The 24,730-nt window shown below is 38.2% G+C and overlaps 1 protein-coding gene across 13 annotated transcripts in view; it reads left to right on the forward strand.

The window, feature by feature from the left end:
- Positions 1-720: 720 nt before the first annotated feature.
- Positions 721-24,730, forward strand: part of LOC108027594 (sarcoplasmic calcium-binding protein, alpha chain) — a 169,918-nt gene continuing 145,908 nt past the window's right edge. For 6 of the 13 annotated variants that reach the window (XM_050889577.1, XM_050889570.1, XM_050889576.1 and 3 more), the window contains exons 1-2: positions 728-747; positions 1,013-1,109. In XM_050889577.1, coding sequence (XP_050745534.1) covers positions 1,058-1,109 — 52 coding nt within the window. In that variant the 5' untranslated portion in view covers positions 728-747; positions 1,013-1,057. Of the gene's footprint in view, positions 748-950; positions 969-1,012; positions 1,110-24,730 lie in introns of those variants that run through there. The other 7 variants (XR_007764823.1, XR_007764822.1, XR_007764821.1 and 4 more) reach the window with 5 other exon arrangements.

A 24,730-nucleotide genomic window follows, 5' to 3' on the forward strand; every position in this document is an offset into this window, starting at 1 on the left:
TACGTAACAGGTATAAGGGAGTATTTTTGACACTATAAAATACATATATTCTTGATCAGGATCTCTAGCCGAGTCTGTCTATCTGTAAACGCTATGATATCGGAAACTAAAGGAGCTAGAGAGTAGTTGAGCATGAACTATTCATTTTTTATTTGTCAATATATTTCAGCGTGACAAAAATGGTTGAAATCACAACATTAGTAAATGCTTTAAATCGGCTTGCTGAGTAAATGAGTATATAATAGTGGTACACGAGACTGAAGCGTTTGACCATTTTGGAAATACAGAAATTTTTACAATTTTTTTATGAGTAAAATTAAACCAAAAAAGACGCATCATAAACTCTAAAATTTTAAGAAAAATATTTAATGTTGATCGGTTAGAAAGATAACTTTTGCAATTTTGTATCTTTGAAGTTAATTTTGTTTTGTAATATGTTTTATTGTTGGTAAAAAGATTTTATAACAAATATGTCTGTTTGGATTGTTCTGTTCTTTGCATTTGGGGAAAAACGGATATTAATATACCATAGTATATCGAAATAAACGCTTCATTGCAATGCAAATATCTACTGATAGTTACATTACCTTATACAAGGGAACATATATAAATTTTTAATGGGTTTCCTATACACTTATTTATATATAATGTTTAGAAACATGCAGTATAAATAATGTTGCCAAGGAGTATTGCTTTTTGGCAAAAGATACACAAAATTTAGTTAGTCTGAAGTAATCCATTCAGAAGGTAAGGAGCTAATATTTACCAGTTAATTACTTAAAACTTATAAAGGCTCATAATAGAAAATTGGTATACGAAAATATTTAATAAAATAAACGCATGGTTGCCACAGAAATCATATCAGCGCTAAGTCATTTAAAATATATATATATTTATACACATAGAAAGCTAAATGGGCGCTGTACGATATCTGTGGCACTCCGATGAATAAAAATATTGGTGCGTATGTAGGTATACTCTAATGATTTATATATATATATATTATTTCTAGTTGCAACATTTTTATTAGGATTAGCTCTGAGCCCATAACGTCATAATGGCTTATTCCTGGGATAATCGTGTCGATTTCGTTGTTCGATATATGTATGGTATGTAGAAAAGAAAAGGGGTTTAATTTTTTAAATATATAATAAAAAAAAAAACGATAACGTAAATACTCACATTGAGCACTACATATTTACTCAGTTCAAACAAATTTTAATAAAACTTTAACTAACTTTTATTTCTTTTTGAGCATTCAGAATGAGAAATTATTAAAATGAATGAATGCTTTTTTTTTTAAATCAGAGCTGCCAGCATTCAAATAAATTAAATTCAGAAATTGGGTAAATTTTTGTAATAATGAATTCAGAGCGACTTACTTGCTCTTATTGTGTTTCATGCAATTGTATTTTATAGATGTTAGATTAGAAATTGGCTTCTTCTTATCCTTAACCGCATTTGAACTACAGTATTGTTTAGCTGGTAGAGGCCCTTTGACTTTGAATTTGAAATATTTTTTTTAATAAAAAGCAAGCCCAAGAAATATTTTTATTGTCACAACCTCTTTAATAAATTTTTTGTCACCGCGTTTGCCCCTTTCATATTAAATGGCTAGCTCAGTTAAGATAAAGTAAAACAAGAAAGAACGCTATAGTTGTAAAGCTCCACATACCGGTTTTTTTGGTATTTGTTTTGGGGGCGACAGACAGTTTTAAGCGTTTAAGCCCTTTAGTTGCGTTAGAGTGGGCTTGGCACATTTTTTTAGATCAATCGAAAGGTTTTAATGAGACAAATAAATTTAAACAAAAAAAATGTCTAGCATGACAATTGTGGCCACCACAGTTTTGGGCGGTTGGTGGCCGTTAAAAGAGACGTAGCATATTTTGTGTCAATCGATAGGTATTGCTGAGCAAATACATATGAGTTAAAATTTGTTTTCTATCATAAAAACTAGAGGCGCTACAGATTTTCTCGGATTGTGGACGTTAGAGTGGGCGTGGCACAACGCTGAAACTTGCGCTGCGTAGGAAGCTCAGGAATCTGCATGTCAAGTTTGACTGTTTCAGCTCTTTTGTTTCGGCGGTGCCACGCTCTTTCTACCATCCACAATCCGCGAAAATCTGTAGCGCCAACAGTTTATTTGATAGAACCAAAATTTTAACTGAAATGTATTTATCTTATCAATTCCGATCGACTCACCAAAAAAAGGTGCCACTCCCACCCTAACGCCCACAAATGGCCAAAACGCTAAAATCTGTCTGCCGCTCTCATAACATCTATTAAAATATCGCTTTGCTGCTTATTAAAATGTGACACGCGCACTCTAACGCCCACCAAAATTTAAAATCCTTAAATCTGTCTACCGCCCACAAACCATCTACCGAAATAGGCGCTAGGTGGCGCCCTAAAATATCGCTTTTCTGCTTTTGCTCCCTTAAACTGGGTAACTGTTATCTGATAGTCGAGCCACTCGACTATAGCGTTTGTTTTTGGCTTATGGCCGAGGACGAGCGTTCTTCTTTGTTGCTCATCAGAAATTATGTAACAAGATGCTACCGCAAAAATTTTGATTTAAAAAAAATAATTAATAATTTTTTGCTTATTTTACATATTGCTTTCTCTACCTTGGTGCTGGCAGAAACATAAATATAAGCAGAAAAGCAAGGAAGAATTCTATAGTCGAGTGCGTCAACTATCAGATAACCGTTACTCAGGTTAAGGAAGCAATTAATACATTTCAGTAAAAATTTTTGTTAGCATTAAAACTGTAGACTAAAGTTTTCGCGCATGGTGGGAGTTAGAGGTGTGCGTGGCACCCTTCTACCAAATTGCACTGCGCAGGAAGCCCAGAAATCTGAGTGCCAGATCCACCTCCTCTAGCTTTTATAGTTTATATTTCCGATAGCATTCATACGGACAGCAAACATGGCTAGATCGACTCGTATCGGCTTAGTTAGTGCAGACGCGTTAGAACACGGTTGCTAAAATCACATCTAAAAGGATAAGTCCCCAGCTTTTAATTTGAATCGATGTAGGGTGAGAAGTTGCCCAAAACATTTAGCTGTCATAACTAAAATCGAATACATGTTCAAGTTTATAATTCTTTTTTGATTCCAGTTTTCTTTGTCTTTGACAAAAAGTTGCTTAGAAAACTTACTTAAAGTAGGCAAGCTTCCCTTCAGTTCTGAAAAAAAAGTTTCACTTCCGAATCAATTAATTCTTCGACTCCAATTTGTACCATGTATTCCGCAAAAGACAGAGATTGCCTAAAAACCCACTTTGCTTGATGGGGTGGTGAAATTTTTGCTTTTCGCTGCATATTGCTCTGCTTGGCAACTCATCTTCTCATTGAAGATACCATTGTTGATCAAGTTGCAGTGTCGATAATTGGAGAATCGAAAACTTTGCAAATGCCACACATACCATCAATGGTTCATATAAATTTTACAAGGCTACAATAATCTGCACGACAATTAACATATCTGTGTGATTGGCGACTTTAATCTATCATCCCTCTTTTGGTCTTCAATTCCGGAGCATCATTCTTCACTGCCGAGCAACATACATCAACCACACGAGAATCTTTTCATCAATGGTATTTTTAGTATGGTGTCAATACAAATCAATAATATTTTCAATAATTTACATAAAAATTTAGACTTACTATTCGTTAGTGCTGATATTAACTTTTCTTTAGTCCAAATGTAATTCACCTATAAGCAATTATGATATCCATCATAGGCCTTTACTACTAGGTATAAACTTTCACAGTTTGGCGCTGAGTTCTGACCTAGGTTTATTTTCAATGAAACCAGTCTTACTGCCATCAAAAATGAGATCTGTGCTATTAATTGGGAGTCGATTTAATCGCATGTCAGTTTGGAGTCGTGTTATGACACTTTTGATACCCTTGCAAAAGGTTAAATGATTTCAGTCAGAAGTTTGCAACTCAGTAAAGAAAACGATTCCAACTCCATACATTCTTGATTAGCCCAACTAGACGAGTCGATCTAGCCATGTCCTGTGCGTCCGTCTGTCCGTCCGTTTCTACGCAAACCAGTCTTTCTTTTTGTTAGAAAAATTAACGGCTTCGTTCATAGTACTAAATGTGCCAGCTTGCATGATAAGTTTTACCTTATCGATTGTGCAATTTTAGTCATTGCTTTGACTGCATGCTGCGTGGAATAACTTCTGGCTAGCTCTAAAGGTAAACCATCTGTTATATACGCACCTTCTAAGGCTTTCGTCATCTGCTCAATTTCTTGTGTATATGGGTTAGCAGTTTTATTGCGCTGCTTAGGTTTATCAGCTTCGTTGATAATACTTCTACACTTTCGCCTTTGACGTTGCCTGTTAGTCTGGAAATCACTTCAGTAATTGTTGTTTCATTACCGATTAGATTTCCTGCGACACCTTTTAGCTTTGTTTTAATTATGGAGACAGCTAATTCTTCGTGCTCGCCTTTTATTGATTCTATTATTTGTAAAATCTGAAGCTAGCAATAATTCTTAAAAATTTAACATAATGTTAAGTTGCCTTGGTTTACGAAAGGTTTGAAAAAGCTTAAAAATCTTCGAAATAAATTCTATAAAAGGTTTTTAGTTACACAGGATCCTGGTGATTGGAATAGACACTTGCAGCACAAACGAGAATTTGAATTTCTAAATAAATTTCTTTACAATCAGTATATAGCGAGTGTTGAGAACGGCCTAAATAGTAATCCCAACTCTTTTTGAAAAATCGTAAAAATTGTCTAAATACATTCTATAAAAGGGCTTTAGTTACAAAGGATCCTATTGATTGGAATAAACACTTGCAGCACAAACGAGAATTTGAATATCTAAATCAACTTCATTACAATCAGTATACTGCGAATGTTGAGAGCGGTCTAAAAAATGATAGAAGAGAATATTCATATGGATGGGAAAGACGTTGATGATTTGTACACTCCGGACTGTAATGGGATTCCGGCCTACATTCTAAAACATTTTATAGAGGTGCTAGGCGTACCAATAAAAATTCTCTTTGATAAATCTCTATAGGGACTTATATAAGTCTAAAGCACTTCTAATTGATATGCAATTGGACTACTTCTAAAGTAAATCAATTCTTAAGCATATGTAAGTCAATTATTTTGTAAATTTTTGTACGTAAATAAGTTGTTGAATTATACAAGTAGCCAGTAAAGGAATTCCGTTGGCGAAATAAATAAATAAATATATAAATTCTGAATATTTTCATAGGATTTTAACCTATTAAAAAATTGAACTTAAACTACATTCATTTTTATTTACTTCTTTCTCTAATTTAATTAACCTAATTAGATAGATTAAATGTTGTTTCTGCTGAAACAAACTTGTGCTGCGCAAGAAGCTCAGGAATCCCCTTCCGATCCGAAAAAAATTCACTTGTGACAGAGTGACATGTCAGCTTGCATAATTGAAGAGCAAGTGACGCCCCATATAGAAAATTGTATGAGATGTCCGCTTTTTTACAAGTGAAAATTGAAATGAAAATTTTTCGAAGCCACTTCGTATTTCACTTTTTCCTTGTACTCGTTTTTGTATGGCTTGTCACCTGGAAGTGACACGTCCCAAGTTAAATCACTTCGAAAATTCTGAATTAAGCCAACGAGTTTTAACATATAAAATCCCTTGCAAGTGACACGTCCCAAGAGAAATAACTTTTGGAATTCTGAATATTTCTTTAGAGCTTTAATCTATCAAAATATTGCATTTAAAATATATCAATTCTAATTTACTTTTTACTTACATTACTTAATTACTTTACTTTACTTTTTTGTTTTGTTAATGTGTTTTTAACGTTCGTAATCACCTTCCCTAAACATTTTCCCGGGTGCTTCAAATCCCTGCCTAACGCTCCTGAAAAAAATTAAGGGCGTGTGTTTAAAAAAATGTATTTTACTTGTACTCGTATACTTGTATATTTACCCTTTCCAACTGTGTCAAACCCGTTAAGAAATTTCATCACGCCACCTTCGGGTAAAGCAACGTATAAAAAATCACAAAAAGGACGTTCCAGGCGTAGGAGGTTATATGTTAAAAAACACCAAAAATATAATTTTTTTAATTTTTTCACCGATAGTTCCTATGGAAGCTATAAGATATAGTTGTTCGATCCGGCTGGTTTCGACTTATATACTACCTGCAAAAAAAAAGAAGGCTTTTGGGAAAGCTTCAGCCCGATAGCTGTGTCGCCGAAGTAACTTCTGGAAGTGACTCCGAGAAGTGCCGCCGAAGTGACTTAGCGGACGCTTTTAGATGATACCTTTCCCAATTGGAAAATCTAAAAATTAACAAGGAAGAACGCTATAGTCGCGTGCCTCGAATCTCAGATACTCGTTAATCAGCTTAAGGGAGCAAAAGGATAATGAAGATTTATAAACAGAAAAGCGATATTTTAGGGCGCTATCTGCTTTTTCAGTAGATATTATGTCGGCGGCAGACAGATTTAAGCGTTTTGGCCATTTGTGGGCGTTAGAGTGGGCGTGCAACATTTTAATTAGCAGCAAAGCTATATTTTAGGGCGCCACCTACCGGCTATTTCAGTAAATGTTATGTGGGCGTCAGACAGATTTAAGCGTTTTAATCGTTTGTGGGCGCTAGAGAGTGCGTGGCACATTTTTGGTTAGTCGATAAGTTCTAATGATACGAACGCATTTCATTTAAAATTTTGTTTCTATCGTAAAAACTGTAGGCGCTACAGTTTATCGCGGATTGTAGGCGTTAGAAGCAAACTTCCGGAATCTGCATGCCAAGTGTGAATATTCTAGCTCCTCTAGTTTCCGAGATCTCAGCGTTTATACGGACAGACTGACAGACGGACATGGCTAGATCGACTCGGCTAGTGATCCTTATCAAGAATATATATACCTTAGGGTCGGAAAAGCCTCCTTTTACCTGTAACTTACTTTCTGACGAATCTAGTATACTCTTTTACTCTACGAGTAACGGGTATAAAAATTAAACATTTTCTTGAATTTTGTTAATTACGACAACATTATTAATGCTAATTTGAATCATTTTTACCCCAAGCCTTAAGGAGAGTCTTACTACTTCAAGGCAAAGAACATGCATATATTCGTATTTAACTTGTTTAACAATATCTACAGAAAGTTTTCCTACAATGGTTAGCTCTTTCAATTTATGATGTTCAGGTTGACTTCTGCCTCTAAATGAGCTATTTTAGCGAAAAGGGTCCATTCCAATTTTAAAAAAACACCTCGATTTTGACCATTTCCACCTTGCAGGAATAAATGTTCTTTAATTCCCAAAGCAAATGATCGGGCTGGAGCATCCATAATAAAGAATCTGATGCCTACGCTGTATACCTTATTTTTGTACTGGAAATCAGTTTCTTCAAGTTCCTTTACTTCATTTATAAATGTACTCAAAAATTCGTCAGCGTTTTTCGGTTTTGAATAAACCTCAACAAAACTTATGGATACCCAGGAACATTACACTATATGGGCCAAACATTTTGAGAAGAACTTTTACATCGATAATTATTATTTTTCGGCCTATTATTTATTGTTTAATATAGGTTAAATATAAGGTATGGAAATGAACATTTATAAATTGAATTTAAGTCGTCTTTTTTGTCTTTCGACCATCGTCTTCGAACCGCACTCGTCAAAAGCTCACACTCAACTCATCCGTCGTTACTCGTCGTCTTCTCGTCTTTCATCTGGGTCTTCTCGTCTTTCATCACTATTCCTTTTAGTGTTTCGTCTTTGCTTCTTCATATGGGTTATTCGTCGTGGGTCTCGTTGAGCTCGAAATGTTGTCTAGGGTACTTTAGGGTAATTGTGGAATGATCGCCTCTCAAAGCAGACACACCCCACATTCGGCCATCCTGCTATGCTTTCGCCTCGAATGCATCGTTGTCGCGATTAGGTGTTGACCAGCGCTTTAAATAATCAGCACAAGTCGAAGAATTATTAGGACCATCAAAATTACCGATCTTCTGGACGTCGTACGAGTTATTGCCCTTCGATATGACAATTTTGTAATTTTGGTTTCAATTTCAGACCGCTGCCAAATTGAGTCCTTTTAATTGCGACAATATCACCGACGTTATATTGATTGGCTTGCTTTCGACGTAAATTGTAGGTTTTCTTATTTTCGTCCTGGACCTTCGAAATTTGAGTTTTTGCTTTGCTTTTCAAATCGGTGCGCTCGTCACTGTATGCCGCTATCGCCTCCTTGTTGATTAAGTCTTGTAGCTTGACATCTTTCTTGGTACGCATTTTGAAGCCTATCAAAGACTCGAATGGAGCTGTGGCGATCGATCTGGCAAATGTAGAATTTATCGCCTGATGAACTTTGTCGACATGCTTGTACCACTTGGTCGGGTCGTCGATGCTAAGTTTTGAGAGAACTGATATTATAGTGGCGTTCAACCTCTCGGCTTGCCCGTTCACGCGTGGAAGTCCTGTGGTTGTCTTGATGGGTTTAATGTTTTCCTCGTCGCAATATTTTAAGAAGTCCTGCGAAGTAAATGCGAAATCGGAAATGATGATTGCAGGGTTGCCAAATACCGCACTTTGGTTAAGCAGCTTTGTAATTACGTCGTTTGAGGATGTCGATTTAGTCGGGTACAGGCAGCAGAACTTGGTAAAAGAGTCTACAACTGCTAGTATGTGCTTGTAGTCTTTATGAGTGGAATCTAAAGGAACTAGGAAATCCAAATGAAAAGTATGAAGGGGGACATCTCCCTTGTACACGGAATGCAGCAATCTATAACCTTTTGAATCTTTTCTTCAAGAATTGGAATGTAGTACTCTGTGCAAATCAGATCCTTTACCTTTTTCGATGCGAAATGCATGTCCTTGGGCACCACAACCAACTCGGAGTCGTTGACAAGCTTGTGTAGTACGCCGCCCTTAAGAAAGTAGTCATTGTAGGACTCTTTGCCATTACTAAGAATATCGCATATCGCTTTGAGATGATCATCTTGCTCCTGCGCTTTTTGAATGCCTATCGAGACACTTTGATCAGCTATTGTCATGATTGGGTAACGGCTGAGGGCGTCCACATGTTTCATACGAGTTCCTGATCGGTGCTCTACCTCGTATTCGTACTCCTATAAGAATAGGACCCAGCGAGCGACTCCTGTGCAAAGATTTTGCTTATCCAAAGTTTTTGTGAAGGCATTGCAGTCCGTTATGATTTTAAAGTGAATGCCCAGCAGATATACTTTAAACTTGGTGATTGCTTCGATGACTGCCAGAATCTCAAGCTCGTAACTTGTGTACTTTCGTTGAGCGTCGCTTGTCTTTTTACTCATGAAGTACACTGGATGCATCTGACCGTCGTCTAAGGTCTGTTTCGAGTTTCTGATTGTAAATGCTCAGAGCTGGATTTGCGGTCAAAATCTTCTTCAATTGGGCTACTGACATTTCTTCATTGGGGCCCATGTGAAATTTGGTGTTGTTCTTGGTCAAATCAGTGAGAGGCTTTAAAATAATGGCATAGTTCTGTATAAATTTCCTGAAATATCCCGTTAAACCCAAAAAAACTTTCAAGTTGCTTCAAAGTTTGTGGTGACTTGAATTTGGCCACAGCATCTATCTTCTCAGGGGTTGGATAAATCTTATATCTGCTTATAACCTCCCTCAGATTACGAAATGAGCTTTCTTCATCCATAGCCGGTATGATGATGTCATCGATGTAGGGCAAAGCTATGCCTTTGCGAGTGAGCTCACGAAAAATTGCGTTAACATGTCGTTGTAAAACGACAGGAGAGTTTGAAAGGCCAAAAGGTACCTTCAAGAACTAATATTGTCCACTTTGAGTGACAAAGGATGTGTATTTTCGACTGGGCTCTGAGACAGGTACATGAAAAATTAATGTTTTAAGTCGATCGCGTGGAAAATCTTGGCATCTTGGAGTCTGTCCAGCTGATTGTCGATAAGGGGCAAGGGGAAATGGTCTTTAACGATTACCTTATTGATCCTACGAAAGTCGATGCAGAGTCTTGGGGAGCCGTCACGCTTTTTACCATTACCACTGGGCTGGTGAACTCGGAGTCCGACACTTCAATGATTCCAGATTTAATCCATTCGTCCACCTGCTCCTCTACCAAACGCGTCTCAGCGAAAGGCAAGCGCCTTGGCCTAGCGAAAATAGGGGTGTCATCTTTCAGGATGATGCGCATCTCGACTTTTGTGGTCTTCAGGTGAAGCGGCTTGTAGTTTTTTATAATTTCGCGAACTTCGTTTTTGGCAAAAATATTTGCTTGCTCGTTTATATTGAGTTCATTGGAATTCTCTGCGACGTCGATTTTCATTACGTTGACTAGATCGTTTTGTTCTACCGAACTCGGCATCTTACGGACTTGCAAACCGTCGCGATTGAAAAGGATTTTAACATGTAAACAAAGTTCTTCGCCGACGATCAATTTGAAATCCATGCAACCGATTGGAATAACGTAAAAATCCAACTCGAAGCCGTTATTGTCAATGAGAATCGTCTCTTTGAAATGTCCTATTAGTTAGTTATTCTGTTCGCGTCGCGCTCGCTACCGAAACCAATTAGAGACACTCTACAGTTTTGCAGTCTTGGACGTCGAATACCGTTGTACAGATCTTCGCGAACCAGGTTGAATTTACTACCCGTGTCAAACAGAGCTACGCACTTTTCGTTAGAGAGAACTACTTCTTTGCTTGTTAGATTACTTTCGATGGGTGTTCACTTTATTGTTCTCTGCTTTTTCATTTTCGTTACAGTTGCGCGAAATATGTCCGTACTGGTTACACTTGAAACACTTAGTGCCGCGTTCCTTGTTCTTGCAACTATTCGAAACGTGTCCTTTTTCACAAGAATTGCAGAAGCAACCTCCATTCTAAAGATCTTGTTTGGCGCTGGCACTTTTTTCTTAAGAAACACGTCGTCGTTTCGTTTAGGTTTCTCGCGGTCGTACACTTTCTCTCGCTCGTTTTTTGTTACGTAACATTTTAGCTTCTCTTTGAACTCACTGATGTTTCTGGCACCGTAGAGGAGAGGTTTGTCAAATGAATAATCGTCTACGCCATCAATTACGTACTGAATCAAAACGGAATCACAAATGTCCCCGCGAATTGCCAGATCTTTCATTCGTTACAGGTAAGCGAAACTACACTCGTCCTTTGCGCGTTTGCTTTTGCTCAACTGCTTGTGAATTTGTTTGCTGTTCACAATAGTTTTGAACTCTTTTAAGAGATCAATTTTAAGAGCATTCCAGGCACTCAAACCTCTCTCACTCATGATGAAAAGTTTAGCAGTGCCTCTCAGCTATTTTTTCGCGAATATCAACTTCTGAACGTCATTCCAGCACATTATTACCGCTTGCTCTTCAAACTCAGTTAACCAGGACTCAATTGAAATTGAGTTAGTACCGTCAAATGTACGAATCGAGTCTTCAATGTCGCGAAAACTAAAAGCGCCTCGGTGTTGCCTCTTCGTTGTTGAATTTTGTCATCTTCTCTTTCTCAGCACTTTTGGTAAAATTTTGCGGATTTTGCATTTCATTTTGCTCTTCGGCAAACTCGCCGGTTCGTGTGGTTCTGCAGCTCACAAATACATCGTCATTTTCGTCCTCGTCGTCTGAGGATTCAATTTGATTGTGTGCGAGAAGCTTATTTTGCAGCAAATTGCAAAATATGTGGAGTTTAACGTCGTCTACGTTGTAGGATATGTTTAACACATTGCAAATTTAAACCAGATCGCCTTCGCTTCGAATTTCTTTTACATAGCTTTCCTTGGACCGGTAATTATCCGAGTTTTCGTCGAAATCGAAGTCGGAAAAATTACGGAGTCTTTGGCGGTTGCCCACCGCCTTAACTGTTCAGCAAAAGCCTTAGGGTTATTTAAATCACAGTCACTGTATTTGTTAGAACTACTATAAATATTGCCAAATTCCGTAACGATTTCGTCAGGTACAATAAAACCTACATCTTAAGGTACATTAATACCTACTCCTTCAGGTATATAACTATCCACTTTTTCAGGTATTTTAACATTAGCAAGTACATTATTACACTTTGTTTCCTCACAAACTTCTAAACACATTTGTTTTTGACGATCTGGAAACAGTTTTGGAGTCGTGCAGCTTCACGCTTAAAACGCAGTTTGACAGACTTTGTTAGTAGAGACATGTTAAAAATTGATTTAGAAACATAAAGCAAATAAACAAACAAAGCAGTATTTTGTAAACACACAAATTTTATACAAATTCGCACTGACGCTTAGGGGGAAATAAAAGATTGAATCCAAAGGGAGAACCGAAGAAGTAACGGCATATTATCGCGAGCTCGTTTTAATACGCGAGCGTTGTTTTTGAACATACAGTAAACTATCTATTAAGAGAACCTTTAAGTAACTGGGACCAAAACATAAAGTTCACTGAAGCAACTGTCATAAGTATTTTATTTTTTATTTTTACTTTTTTAATATTATTAAATGAGTTTACTCTACAAATAATTGTTGATATAAATCAATTCTTAAAAATAATTTTTTATATAGCACAATGGCGCAATCGGTTTGGCCAATTATACTTTCAGAGTTTAAACCAAATATCAGATCAGAATCTAGTGAGCGGGAGTAATATTCAACATGTGCAAATGATCATTGACTGCGATATGCGGCTGTGATCATCAATGATCATTTGCACATGTTGAAGAAGAAGCAGACTTGATTTCAAGCTTGTTGGAATTGGTTCACTCGGATGTGGGCGGGCCTATAAATGTGTAAATATTTACTAGGAAGCGCTACTTCTTTCATTTATTGATGATTGTTCTATAAAACTCCAAATTTACTTCATGCGTGCGAAAAACTAGTTACTAGAGAAGTCAAAACTGTTTAAGAAGGAAAATTAAACAGCTGAGGAGCTATAGTGGTAAGTCGATAATGAAATTACAAAATTTCTTATTTCTTTCGAAATAAATCGGCAATTGACAGTATCCTATACAACAAAATCTGGATGAATTGTTGTGGGCTGTCTCTAGATAAGGCGTTACGAGGCAAGTTCAAACCAAAAGGGAAAGATAACATTTTCGTAATACATGACCCAGGGAGCAGAAGCAGTTTGTTTGCCAAGAAATGTGATAGTCCTAAATATACAACTACGATTCAAATATTCTTCGCCTTTAGTGTCATTCTGAACAAGAACAAGAGGATGCCAACGAAAATGGACGATACACTACTCTCTGGAGGACAAAGAGGAGGTAGCGGCGAACAGGAGGATATATTTGTATGCGTAAGTGACCCTAATGAGCAGGAGAAGGCAGTCCTAAACGAGGACAAAAGAATGCCGATATGCTCACAAAATAAAGTGACTATACGAAAATAAATAGGACGGGCAATCCTGGCAGAACAAAAAAGGAGTTCCGAGTCTTCAACAATCTAAAGAGCCTTGAAAGAGCCGGGTGTTTCGCATCAAAAGAAACAAAAATGTGCATGGAACAGCGCAGATCTCTGCGGTCTTTCACACGCAAGACGAAAGCAAGCTAAAAGCAAGCCGATCGGCTGCACTGGATATTAGCTGCAAGGATACGATATGTACCAATACTATATACTTAATGTGGTCGGAATGGCTTCCTTCTACCAGTAACATTCTTTTCGACGAATCTAGTATACACTTTTACTTTACGTGGAATTAAAATACCAAGTTGTAGAAAACCGAGAAATTTTATTTTTTAAGTTTAGACTTTATTTTTTTCGGTGGTTTTTAACATATAGTCTTTTAAGCTTGGAAATAATATTTTTTAGTTGGTTCTGAATTTCGAATTAAATTTATGCAAAATCGGAGGACCTTATCATATAGCTGTCATCGGAACGATCGGAAAATTGGTTGAAAAAAAATATGATTTTGTTTTATATAGAGCAAAATATTGTAAAACAGTTATATGAAAACTAACACAAAAAAAAAAAACAAGAAAGGAAGTTAACTTCGGCGAGCCGAAGCTTGTATACCCTTGCAGTTAGAAGAAATAATCAATTTTAGTAAGTAATTTTTATACCCTTGCAGAGGGTATAATGATTTCAGTCAGAAGTTTGCGACGCAGTGAAGGAGACGTTTCCGACCCCATATCATATAGCTGTCATAGGAACGATCCGATAATTGATGGAAAATAATATGAAACAAATTATAGCTTTGGGGCTTTTTGACTCATAATTCTCTCGCTCGGCAACAAGAAAATTCTCGCCAACGCAATGACAATTAACATTGTCATATCTAGAGTAAGTCCAAAAACGGGGTAACGCGGAAGAACAATTTAGTTACGTTTCCATTCTGTTATGGAAACATTGTTAGAACCGCTAAATAAATTATTTAGAACCACGAAAGGCAGAAGAGCTCCCAAATAAGGACAGCCAAAAAACAAGCCTAGTGATAATAAAGCGGCATCCAAATTGAAATGTCACTTCTGCAAATCAGATAAACATTTTATTCAAAGTTGTAACTTCTTCGCAAATTATTACTGTATACGTCTGGGAAGCTTCGGAAGACTGTAAAGAAAATACTACACTCTAGTAGCTACAACAACTATTTCGATCAGAAGGCAATTAACAACATCACATGTTGTATCCATGACCAAATGGCTCTGCGGAAAAAATGTTTAGTAAATCTAACAGTCAAATTAAGTCCTTATCCCGGTTCTTCGTACAAAACAGCAAAAAAGAAATGCATTAAAACGGCTCATAAAAGTGAAGTCACTAAATCTTTCATTGTATATTCCGATTAAAAATGAATGTCTAGCTTTCGGACATAAAAAGATAAGATACCCAAAGAGCCGTACTTTTTATCTCATATTAATGTGTTCTCCGAACAGAAAGCTCTTCTAATGAAATCGACTCGTCGTGCAGAAACCTTTCCAAATGTCGTTAAATGATTTTCGCTTGAGAGGGCCAACTATACAGCCGAATTTGCCAAAATGTAAAATGTCAGCAGACTTCACCAAAATTTATAGACATGCAGTACTAGATAGGGCACATAGAAAATTTTAGAGGATCATATGGCGTGAAACCCTTTACCAATTAATCGTGGAACCAACGTTACGTATGGTGCGGCCTAATATCTCAATTTGTCGCCTGCAATGTTCCCCAACTCAAAATCAAACCGCATGTAATCGCCCAAAAGGTTGCTGCTGTTTTTAATCATAAATTTGTACGATTATTTGAAAATTCTTCCTACTCATAGGTCGAGAGAATATCAGCACTTTTATTTCTTTTCGGACTCCCCCTTAGCTGGTTCACGTGTTTGGTCAAGAACATTGTCCAAATTGTGTTTTCTTGTTTAATGTATATTTTTTTAGCTTAGATATGTAAGATATTTATATATTCAGATAGCTTAAAAAAATTTTTTTCACTTTTTGTAATATTTTAAAAGTTTTAATGTGTAGAAATTCGAAAAATTTTTGTTTGTGCTTATACAAAGAAGACTCATCTGGGTCACGGCGCAATACCAGGGAGTAGGGTGCGCTTGTCGCTGTCACGGGGACGCCCTTTTGAAAGAACGATCGCCTCGCGACAAGGGTAACTTTGCTTACTACGGTGCCGGAACACAGGCTATATACGAGTATGAAATATGCTGAGGCTAAGCTAACGGATGTTAGATGCTAGAGGAGACAGTGTAGGAAAAAGTAGGAAGAAGAGCCGCGGAGTTATGAAATGCGTTAATAAGTGATTTATTTTTGAGTTGGTACTCGCTTGTTTACTACTTGGAACACGGAATTTTTGAGAAATGAGAAATTTTCCTTAATTGGTCAGTGATTTTTGATGATGGTTGCAATTAGCGAAGTTGACTCAGCTGACACTGCAACAATGTGCTGGCCGCTTTGGCGCGTGAGTGCACCGTCGAGTTGGAAAAGCGTTAAGGCAACCGTTCACATAAAATAAAATATATTTATAAGCAATTCATCTGTTTTTTTACAAACACCCAGGTTATAGCACAAACTAATCCACTCGTATATCGCCAGTTAGCCAATTTCTTTTAGTGGATTGCAAATATATTGATTATTATTGGGTTGTAACTTTTTATGAATGGGAGGTTCAAGAATTTTTGGCATGTAAATGGGCACTAATAATAAAAATATAATTTCGTTTATATTTTAAGAAAATATTTAAAATGTGGGCGTAAGACTGTTTTTGGGCTTATGGTCATTTGTTGGCATTAAAGCAGGATAAAGCATGGAAGTCCAAGAATATGCTTGCCAAATTCCAACAATGCTTTCCGAGATTTTTTTAATTTATGAAATCTGAATTTTGGCAATGTGACATAGTCATGAATGTATACTTTGCCATACCAACGAATATCATTTACCGAATTGGGGACGTGATTCTGGACTGAGATTCGGATGCAATACTTAAGTGATATTACAAAAAAATTGTTTTTAATAATTATTTCCATATTTCTCAGACCGTTTCATTGACTATATGTTTAAAATACAAAAAATGATAATCCGAATAGTACAAGATAATATTTCAAATAACACCAAAGCTATTATTTGTTTCATTTTATTTACCCACCGATTTTCCTACCGGGCTTTTGACAGCTATATGATAAGTCGGCCTTTTTTGATAAAATTAAATTCGAAATTCAGAACTAATTTAAAACTGTTATTTCCAAATATTAAAAACACCAAAGATATAATTAAAAAAAAAAATTTTTTTTTCTGATTATTTTAATGGGAGCTATGATATTTAGTTGTCCGATACGGCTGGTTCCGACTTATATACCTTCTGCAAAAGAAACGGACAGACGGACGAATAGACGGACAGAGGAACATGGAAAGATCGACTCGTCTAGTGATGCTGATCAAGAATTTGTATAATTTTTGAGATTTGAAACCCCTCCTTGACTTCGACGTTTTTTGCCGAACGTTTTCAGTCAGTTGAACATTTGAATTTCAACCGAACCAGTTCCTATTCGAATTCGAAAATTTTCCAGAAAATACGAGGATTGGAGATAGTATAGTAATTCGTTTTAAAGGTCAGAAGATTTTAACGAAAAACTTTATGCCGTTTGACAATTCGCAAGGTGCGTGGTAATTGTTTGGAATATCGCTAATTCTTAGGGTAATTGTCTCTGACGAAGTTTTATTCGGGACCTACACGCGCTGGACTATAACAGCCTAAAATAAAACAAGCTTGGTCCGACTGTAGTGTGTCGTCCAAGAAAAACGTCCCCATTAAATAAATTATCCACGTTTCTTTTAACTCATTGTGATACTTTGATAAATAATCCCATTTTGGAGTATGTCTTCGTTTCTGACTGCATATTGGTGTCAGGCAACCACACGCAGAATAAACGTGTAGTATAGTATGAAGAAAGGAAGAAACCATTACGCTTAAACGTTATTGACTGCTGAGAGTAACAAATGTCTTCATTGCTTCATCGCCTATGTTCGCCGTGCGAGTCCTTAAGCAGCTCGCGAAATACTGTGCCGAAGTGTACCCAAACGTTGAAGATGACGCAGAAGATATTTCCACTGGCTGGCGAAAAAAATTATTAATAACATTGCAGTCAAAAATGAATTCATTTTGCTTTTAAGCAAAGCCCAATTCAACCTTCGAAAGTTGAGCTCAAACTTTTACTTCCTATTTAAGTCTTTGCCAAAGGAGAATTGTGAGTATTCACTTGAAGCTTGCGCCACATCCGTAGTGCTAATGATTCTATTTCAAGAATGCTGGCTGAATTCTTTCAAATGAAATGAGGTATAAGATCTCTTAATTTTTACACGTTGAAAACAGATCGTATCTTGAATGCAAATATCAGCGCCGCTTCAAACAATGGTATGGGATGTATTTCCAGCTGCATCATCTCAGTGTCGCAACAAAGTCAACCATGGATAATGCTGTCAACCTGATAATGGCAGAAACACGAGTTGCACCTATTAAGTCTTTCTCTATTCCGCGATGCGAACTAAACGCAGCCCATTTACTTTCAAAATTTCCCTACGATATATAAAGCTGCACATAAATCAAGTTTTTGGCATTAGTACAATAACATTTGAAAAATATTCGACCCTGTAAATCCGGGTTGAAGTCCTCTGAACCTTTTTGCGCACCCAGGATAACAGCTTTAAGCTGAATGAGATCTTGGGATAAAGATCCAGAAAGCGGATACACGCTCTTAAGTGATGTGGTCCTAGATGTTGGTCTCTTAGTTATTGAATAACTGATTAAGTTCAGTCTATACTCAGGACTTTGAAAATAAGCAAGTACACTAGATTCGTTGGAAAGTATGTAACAAGAAGACCCCGTAAAGTATATCACTGTGGACGGCAATCCACTTAGTGCCAAAGCGCACCGGAAGGGTGTAGCGATTACTGTAAATACGAAGAAATAAAAATCTACATTAACGATACAAGTGATCTATCAACCGAAAGGTATAGCTAAAATGAAAAGGAGTACAGACCAAGACTTTAAAAAAATAAATTGTTTTGAAGAAAAGGGTGGTAAAAGTGTAAAAGTAAAAGAAATTAAATAAAAATACAGGGTAAATTATAATCTTATTTCACAGTCAGCTTTACATAAGTCTTTTCTCCCAGTGTCTTTGATCTCTCCAATCGGAATAAATCTGAGCGGGAGATTAAGCTTACAATTCATCGTTTCGTTTGAACGCATTTAGCTTTACAACATAATCTCTTTAACGAGTATCAACATCGATTATAAATACTGAAATACTTGGCGCTACAATTAAATTACTAATTTTCGAGCGTTATCTTAATACGTTCCACGACATCCCCACCCCGGCGAAGCAACTGCATTCACCATATCCAGAGTAGCCAATCTGGAGATAGGACGCATGATAAACTTAGCTCGGTCGCTATCGGTAATCGGCACCGTCGCTCATCGTGGTACTCCATCCGCTCCTGGGTAATCTTCCTCTCAACGATGGATGTCCGGATCACAGATGTACACAAGATTCCCTGAGCGCATAGGCTCCTCATGCTCGCATCATTTCTCTTTGTACACAAGCTTTGGTAGATACTCGTGTAACCGACTTCTCCAGTCGCGCTTTTGACAGGCTGCTCTCCGCGATCTCCAGGAAGGTCCGGAAAATTAGCTACTCCTCTTAGCAAATGTCTTGGCGTTAGCGCTGCCTCCTGATTCAATTGGAAGATGAGAAAGCGGACGAAAAAAACTATATTCTCGTCCTTAATAAAAAAGCTCTCCAAGACGTGTACCCAAAGAGCCACCTCCTTCACAGTAGGTGCTAGCACCTTCTTGACCCATTGGACCATCTTTTTCCAGATGCCATCGACAGCGGGGTTTGCGGGACAGTTGAAGATCCATTTGATTTCTTTAAATGACATATCACCCTGGATCTTTCCAGGTACGAAGACATTGAACTTTCTGGCCTCACGAATAGCTATAATACAGTTTTTTCTATTGTCGCTTCTCAATGAGAACACATGTCCACGGCGGTACATGAAATTCCTCATAGCGATGGTGCAGGAATCTGTTCACAAATCGTGGGCTACCTCCAGGAGGACTGTCCTGGTGTTTAGACAAGTAAAGAGTGCTACCCACCTCTTCTCAGTGCAAAGTTCAATCGTCACATACAGCGAACCAAAGTCTTCGAAACTTGAATGTCCATCCATTCGGCTCCAGCCGGTCCTCTGGCAGCAGAGCCATCAATTGGTTGTACTCTCCGGAGTTTGCATACATTACCTTGCCATAACACTTCGTAAAACTCTTCTTAAATTAGTTATCCAAAACCTTGTACGGATCTCGCTTATGGTGGCGTCCATTTACACGCTCGTATGATGCCAACAGTCTTCGTAACTGACTGCCTTTCCTTGATCTTAATTTGTAAACGTTGGGCCCGCGGGCTCTGGATTAGTTTTCGTTCTGCCTCCGAGCACTCAGTTGCTGTAAAACAGAAGACATTGCATTCATCCCATAATCTACGGCACCGTCGTATAAACCTGAGTATATAAACTCACCCAGCATCTCTTCTTCCGACTCGCGCAGAAGCAATGGCCTGCTCATACACCTTGCCTCTTGGTTATGGTGCACATGGCGTTGTTGCCTCTTTGCGTCATCTGCCACGTTTTTGGTAGACGGTATCCACCCCCATTAAGACACCTTCGTCACCTAAGGCCCCCCTCCAGAATGCAACTGCTGCGAACGCCAACTGGCTGGAGTCCACAAACACATGTAGCTGCAGTTCACGTACGCATCCCGTGCCAAAGAAGAAGCGAAATTCAGTTCCAGCCTTTAATTCTCAAACGCTTTGCGTAACTCCTCCGACTCTTCTCCTATACTATCCTATTGGGTTGAATATCGAGCCGAATAGACTTAGGAATTCTCTCTTGATGGGTGAACGTTCTTCACTCATTATGGTGCCGAGAACCCTATGGTACTTTAAGCTGAATTTAAAGTCATTCGTGACACACAAACCGAATCCAGCTTCAGAAAGAATTTTCCTTACTCGTGGTGATACAGCGATAGCTTATTTTTCGTCTGAGAATCTACATACATACATACATCTACATAGTCATACTCATTGATGGCCTGCACTGCGCGAGGAGCTGCTTGGGAGTATTTTGAAGCATTTATGGTCCTCACGGGATGCGCTGAGCACGGCGAACAAGAGTCTCTGAACGTCATTACGACAATCTCGTACAGATCTGTATATCGCCGGTCACCGCCGGTCAATCCTGAGGCTGTATCAGCACGTGATGAAACATTTCCTTTATGTCTTCGCCGACCCCAACTGTTCATTCCAGAAAGTGGAAAAGCAGGGCTGGCAGAGACTTGAACTGTTGTGTGCCTTTGAGTAGAACTGAATTCAGAGATATATTGCCCACCTTTGCTACGGAGTCGAAGACTATACGGATCTTTTCGGGCTTGTTTGGGTTCTGGACCCCAAAATGTGTCAGGTACTAGGTCTTGTCCCGGTTGTTGTCTGTTACTTTCTGCTGCTCCAGGCATCGGTCATAACCCTTGTTGACATAGTCGTAGTAGTAGAGTTTCGGTATTAACACTCCACTGACCATCTTTGGGTTCTCTTTCGCTGACTTGCCACCGAATCATTGAATGTTGGGTTGCTGTTCGTCGAACAGCGCGTTGGTATCCAGCTGCATATTCTCCCTGTACAGCGTGACGAGCAAAATACGGAAGAGTAAGTGTCGTTCATCCTGATCGACGCAACTTAGGTTCCGATGTAGCGTTCTATCCCCGTCACTTGGTGTCCCCTTTCCTCCGATCAGCGTCCGAGCCACCGCGATCGCTCCTTTTATTTCGCCATGGTCGACGGTGGAGTTGCGATGGGCGTGTGGGGTTGCAGGAGATAGTTATGCCTCAACTGGAATCCATAGACGTTACACTTCCCGTTCCTCTTGCAGAACCTGGACATGTGACCTCCAGGCACGAGAAACAAATTCGCAAATTGGGCAACCCCTGGGATGATCTTCGGACCGATCCTAAGCCTTTTGACTGGTGATGGCATCCAATACCCTACGTTTAGGATCCTTGCTGACGCCGCTCGTAATAGTGCACACTTATTTTTCGAGCTGGGTAGCACCTTATTACGGCGGCGTGCGTTACTCATTACAACTTTTTTCTCAGTGGAACATTGCCCATTCCTCAGGCTGACCTTCGAACTCTGGAAGATCAGGCAGTCTGCGCGGCGTCCGTCCAATTAACTGGCTCGGAGAAGCTATTCCGTTTGAACCAGTTGGTTGCGGGGGTGCCATTAGGTTGCGTAAAGGTTCCCGCGGTGCTTGAATGTAGCTTAATGCTGGCTGCATGGTAGCCGTCACACAGCATGTTGTGGATTAGCTTAGCGTTGTACTGTTTGTACTGAAAGGGCAACAAGTCCCACAGTGCCACATTTTAACACGATTGCGGCGGCAGATTTCCACTCAATAATGACTGGAAATTGTTCGTCTAAAAATGGTATCACTAACTCATCCAAATTCGACGGCAGATTTTCACTAAACGATGGTGACAGATTTCCACTTAAGTTCTGCCCTGGCGTTACAGTCAAACATGGCAGCGCATTCGCCGCACCGCTCGCTCCAATACCGCTTGATCCGCTTCGAATGGGATTCCTCGCGGCTGCATCTTAGCCTATGAATGACCTTGACTTTTAAAGTTTCCTTTCCATGGAGGCGATCTCCTCCATGAGCACCGCAATCATGGGTGTAGTGGCATCCGTCTCCTGACTGGATCCATCAAGCTTTGGACCTTCACTTGGGTTTAATCCCGGTTGCTTAGAAGTCCGTGACTGCTGAAGCTCACCGGCCGATAAGTCCGGCACATTTCTGCCGTTGCGGTAGCTCCTGTCTGTCCGATTCGGGGGCTCTGCCGAGGTGAAAGGGAAGTCGGAATTGCAGGATAAATGTATGCAAATAAAAGTGCATCAAAATCTAGTGAGTGAAATAAAATGACCGGAAGAGATCCTCTGAGAGTTTCCTTTCACTTTGCTTAGCCAAACCCAAAACAAGGAAACATGCAGATCTTCGGAATTTACCCTCTCTTTCTGTGTCTTATAGTCTGCCTGCCCGCGGCTCTCAGAGAGACAACATTCGGCCGGTCCTTTTTTTTGCGTTCTGAAAGTTCTGGTTCCGTTACCGAAAAGTGACGTGATGAAATCCCTCAATACAAGTATACAATTAAAAAACACTTTTTCAAACACATGCCCTTATTTTTTTCAGGACCGTTGGCCAGAAATTATCAAAAAATAACATAGACTTCCGAAAAATAATTGAAATTCTACAGAAAATTTAAATGATACAATTTAAATAAAATTTAGTAAAAAGTAAATTAATATGTATGTATTTTAAATTCAATATTTAGAAAAGTGAAACTCCATGGAAAAATCGCGAATTTCCGAGGGGGTTTCCCTGAAACGTTTCCTTTGCAGGTGAAACTCTATAGAAAATCTCGAATTTCTGAAGGGATTTCCCTGGTACGTTTTCCTTGCAGGTGAAACTCCATGGAAAAGTCAAGAATTTCCGAAGGGATATCCTTCGGGTGGCTCCCTGCAGGTGAAACTACATGGAAAAATCAAGAGTTTTCGAAGGGATTCTCCTGGCACGTTTCCTTTGCAGATGAAACTCCATGGAAAAATCGTGAATTTACAAAGGGATTTCCCTGGCACGTTTCCCTTGCAGATAAAACTCCATGGAAAAATCAAGAATTTTCGAAGGGATTTAAAGGTTTATTTAGCATTTTCCCCTCAGAAAAAACGGACATCCCATACAATATATATGGGGCTTCCAGTGGACTTATTATTTTGATTTGAATTTCAAATTAAATCTGATCGAAATAGGACGAAAAACGACACAAAACTTTATTATCCCTATATTATGTTTTCCTTTTTATTATTGCTTTTCACCTACACCCAAAACAGAACATCGGCTTTATTCAGAATTTCGCAGTTAAATCAAGAAAATCACCTATGTTTTTCATCCCAAGGCCACTCGCCTTTATTTTAATAAATAATTTACTTGAATTTATGGTTAGGCATTTCTGGAAATAATGGCCAAATTATCTTAAATGTACGGCAAGCCGAAGTTTGTATATCCTTGTAGTTATAAAAAATAATCAACGTTAGTAACAGCGAAAGTCATAACCTAATTAGAAAATGTTCTTTCCAATCGTAGGAGTTTATATGTCAGAAAAACACCGAAAATATAATTTTTTCTTATATTTTTTCTACTAATTTCGCGATCGTTCGTATGGCAGCTTTATGATATAGTCGTCCGATTTTGATAAAATTTAATTCGAAATTCAGAACTAATTTAAAAATGTTAGCTTAGAAAGCTATATGTTAAAGAACACCAAAGATATAATTTTTTTAAATTTTTTCCCCGATAGTTCCTATGGGAGCTATAAGATATAGTTGTACGATCCGGCTGGTTCCGACTTATATAACGACTATACCTGCAATAGAATGAAGATTTTTGGGAAAGTTTCAGCCCGATAGCTTTAAAACTGAGAGACTAGTTTGCGTAGACAGACGAACAGACAGACGGACACGGATAGATGGATTCGTCTAGTGATGCTGATCAATAATATATATACTTTATGGGGTCGGAAACGTCTCATTCACTGCGTTGCAAACTTCTGACTGATATTATTATACCCTATGCAAGGGTATAAAAAATCATCGGAGTATGTAAATCATCTTAAAACAAGAACTATAAAACAAATGTGCTTCTCTTAAGAATTTTCTATTCATATTGAATTTCGCTTTCGATTGGTTGCTTACATTCAAGAGTAGAGTAAAAAGCGCAGCAGCAGCATGACTAAAACGATATGCACGATAAACAACATAATCAACAGGAAATAGACAAATTACTTAAATATGTAAAGAACCAAGTTTCAGACACGCAAAAAACATCAACATTAGGCTCAACAAACAAGTACTTTAATTCATAAATTTCCTTCATAAGACTCTGTGATTTAATATGAAATACCTTAGTACCATTTTTGTCCTATATTAAAACTATAATTAAACTCGCAGCTATGGAACCACCTATTTCAGACTGTGAGAATTGAGTACCTACTGGGAAGCGAAAATTAAGATTTCAAGAGAGAAAGAGAAAGTTGCAAACTTTTGTCAATAAACAATAATTAAAAATAAAGGCATAAACTATATAAATTAATATAAACATACAATCTAAGGGGAAAAAGTTTTCACTGTTAGGAGCACCAGCTCACAAGGCCTCTGCGAGTATTCTCTCTGCCCATTCTCTTCTACAAAGTGC

This window comes from Drosophila biarmipes, unplaced genomic scaffold (assembly GCF_025231255.1).
Source record: "Drosophila biarmipes strain raj3 unplaced genomic scaffold, RU_DBia_V1.1 ptg000004l, whole genome shotgun sequence".
NCBI lineage: Eukaryota > Metazoa > Arthropoda > Insecta > Diptera > Drosophilidae > Drosophila > Drosophila biarmipes.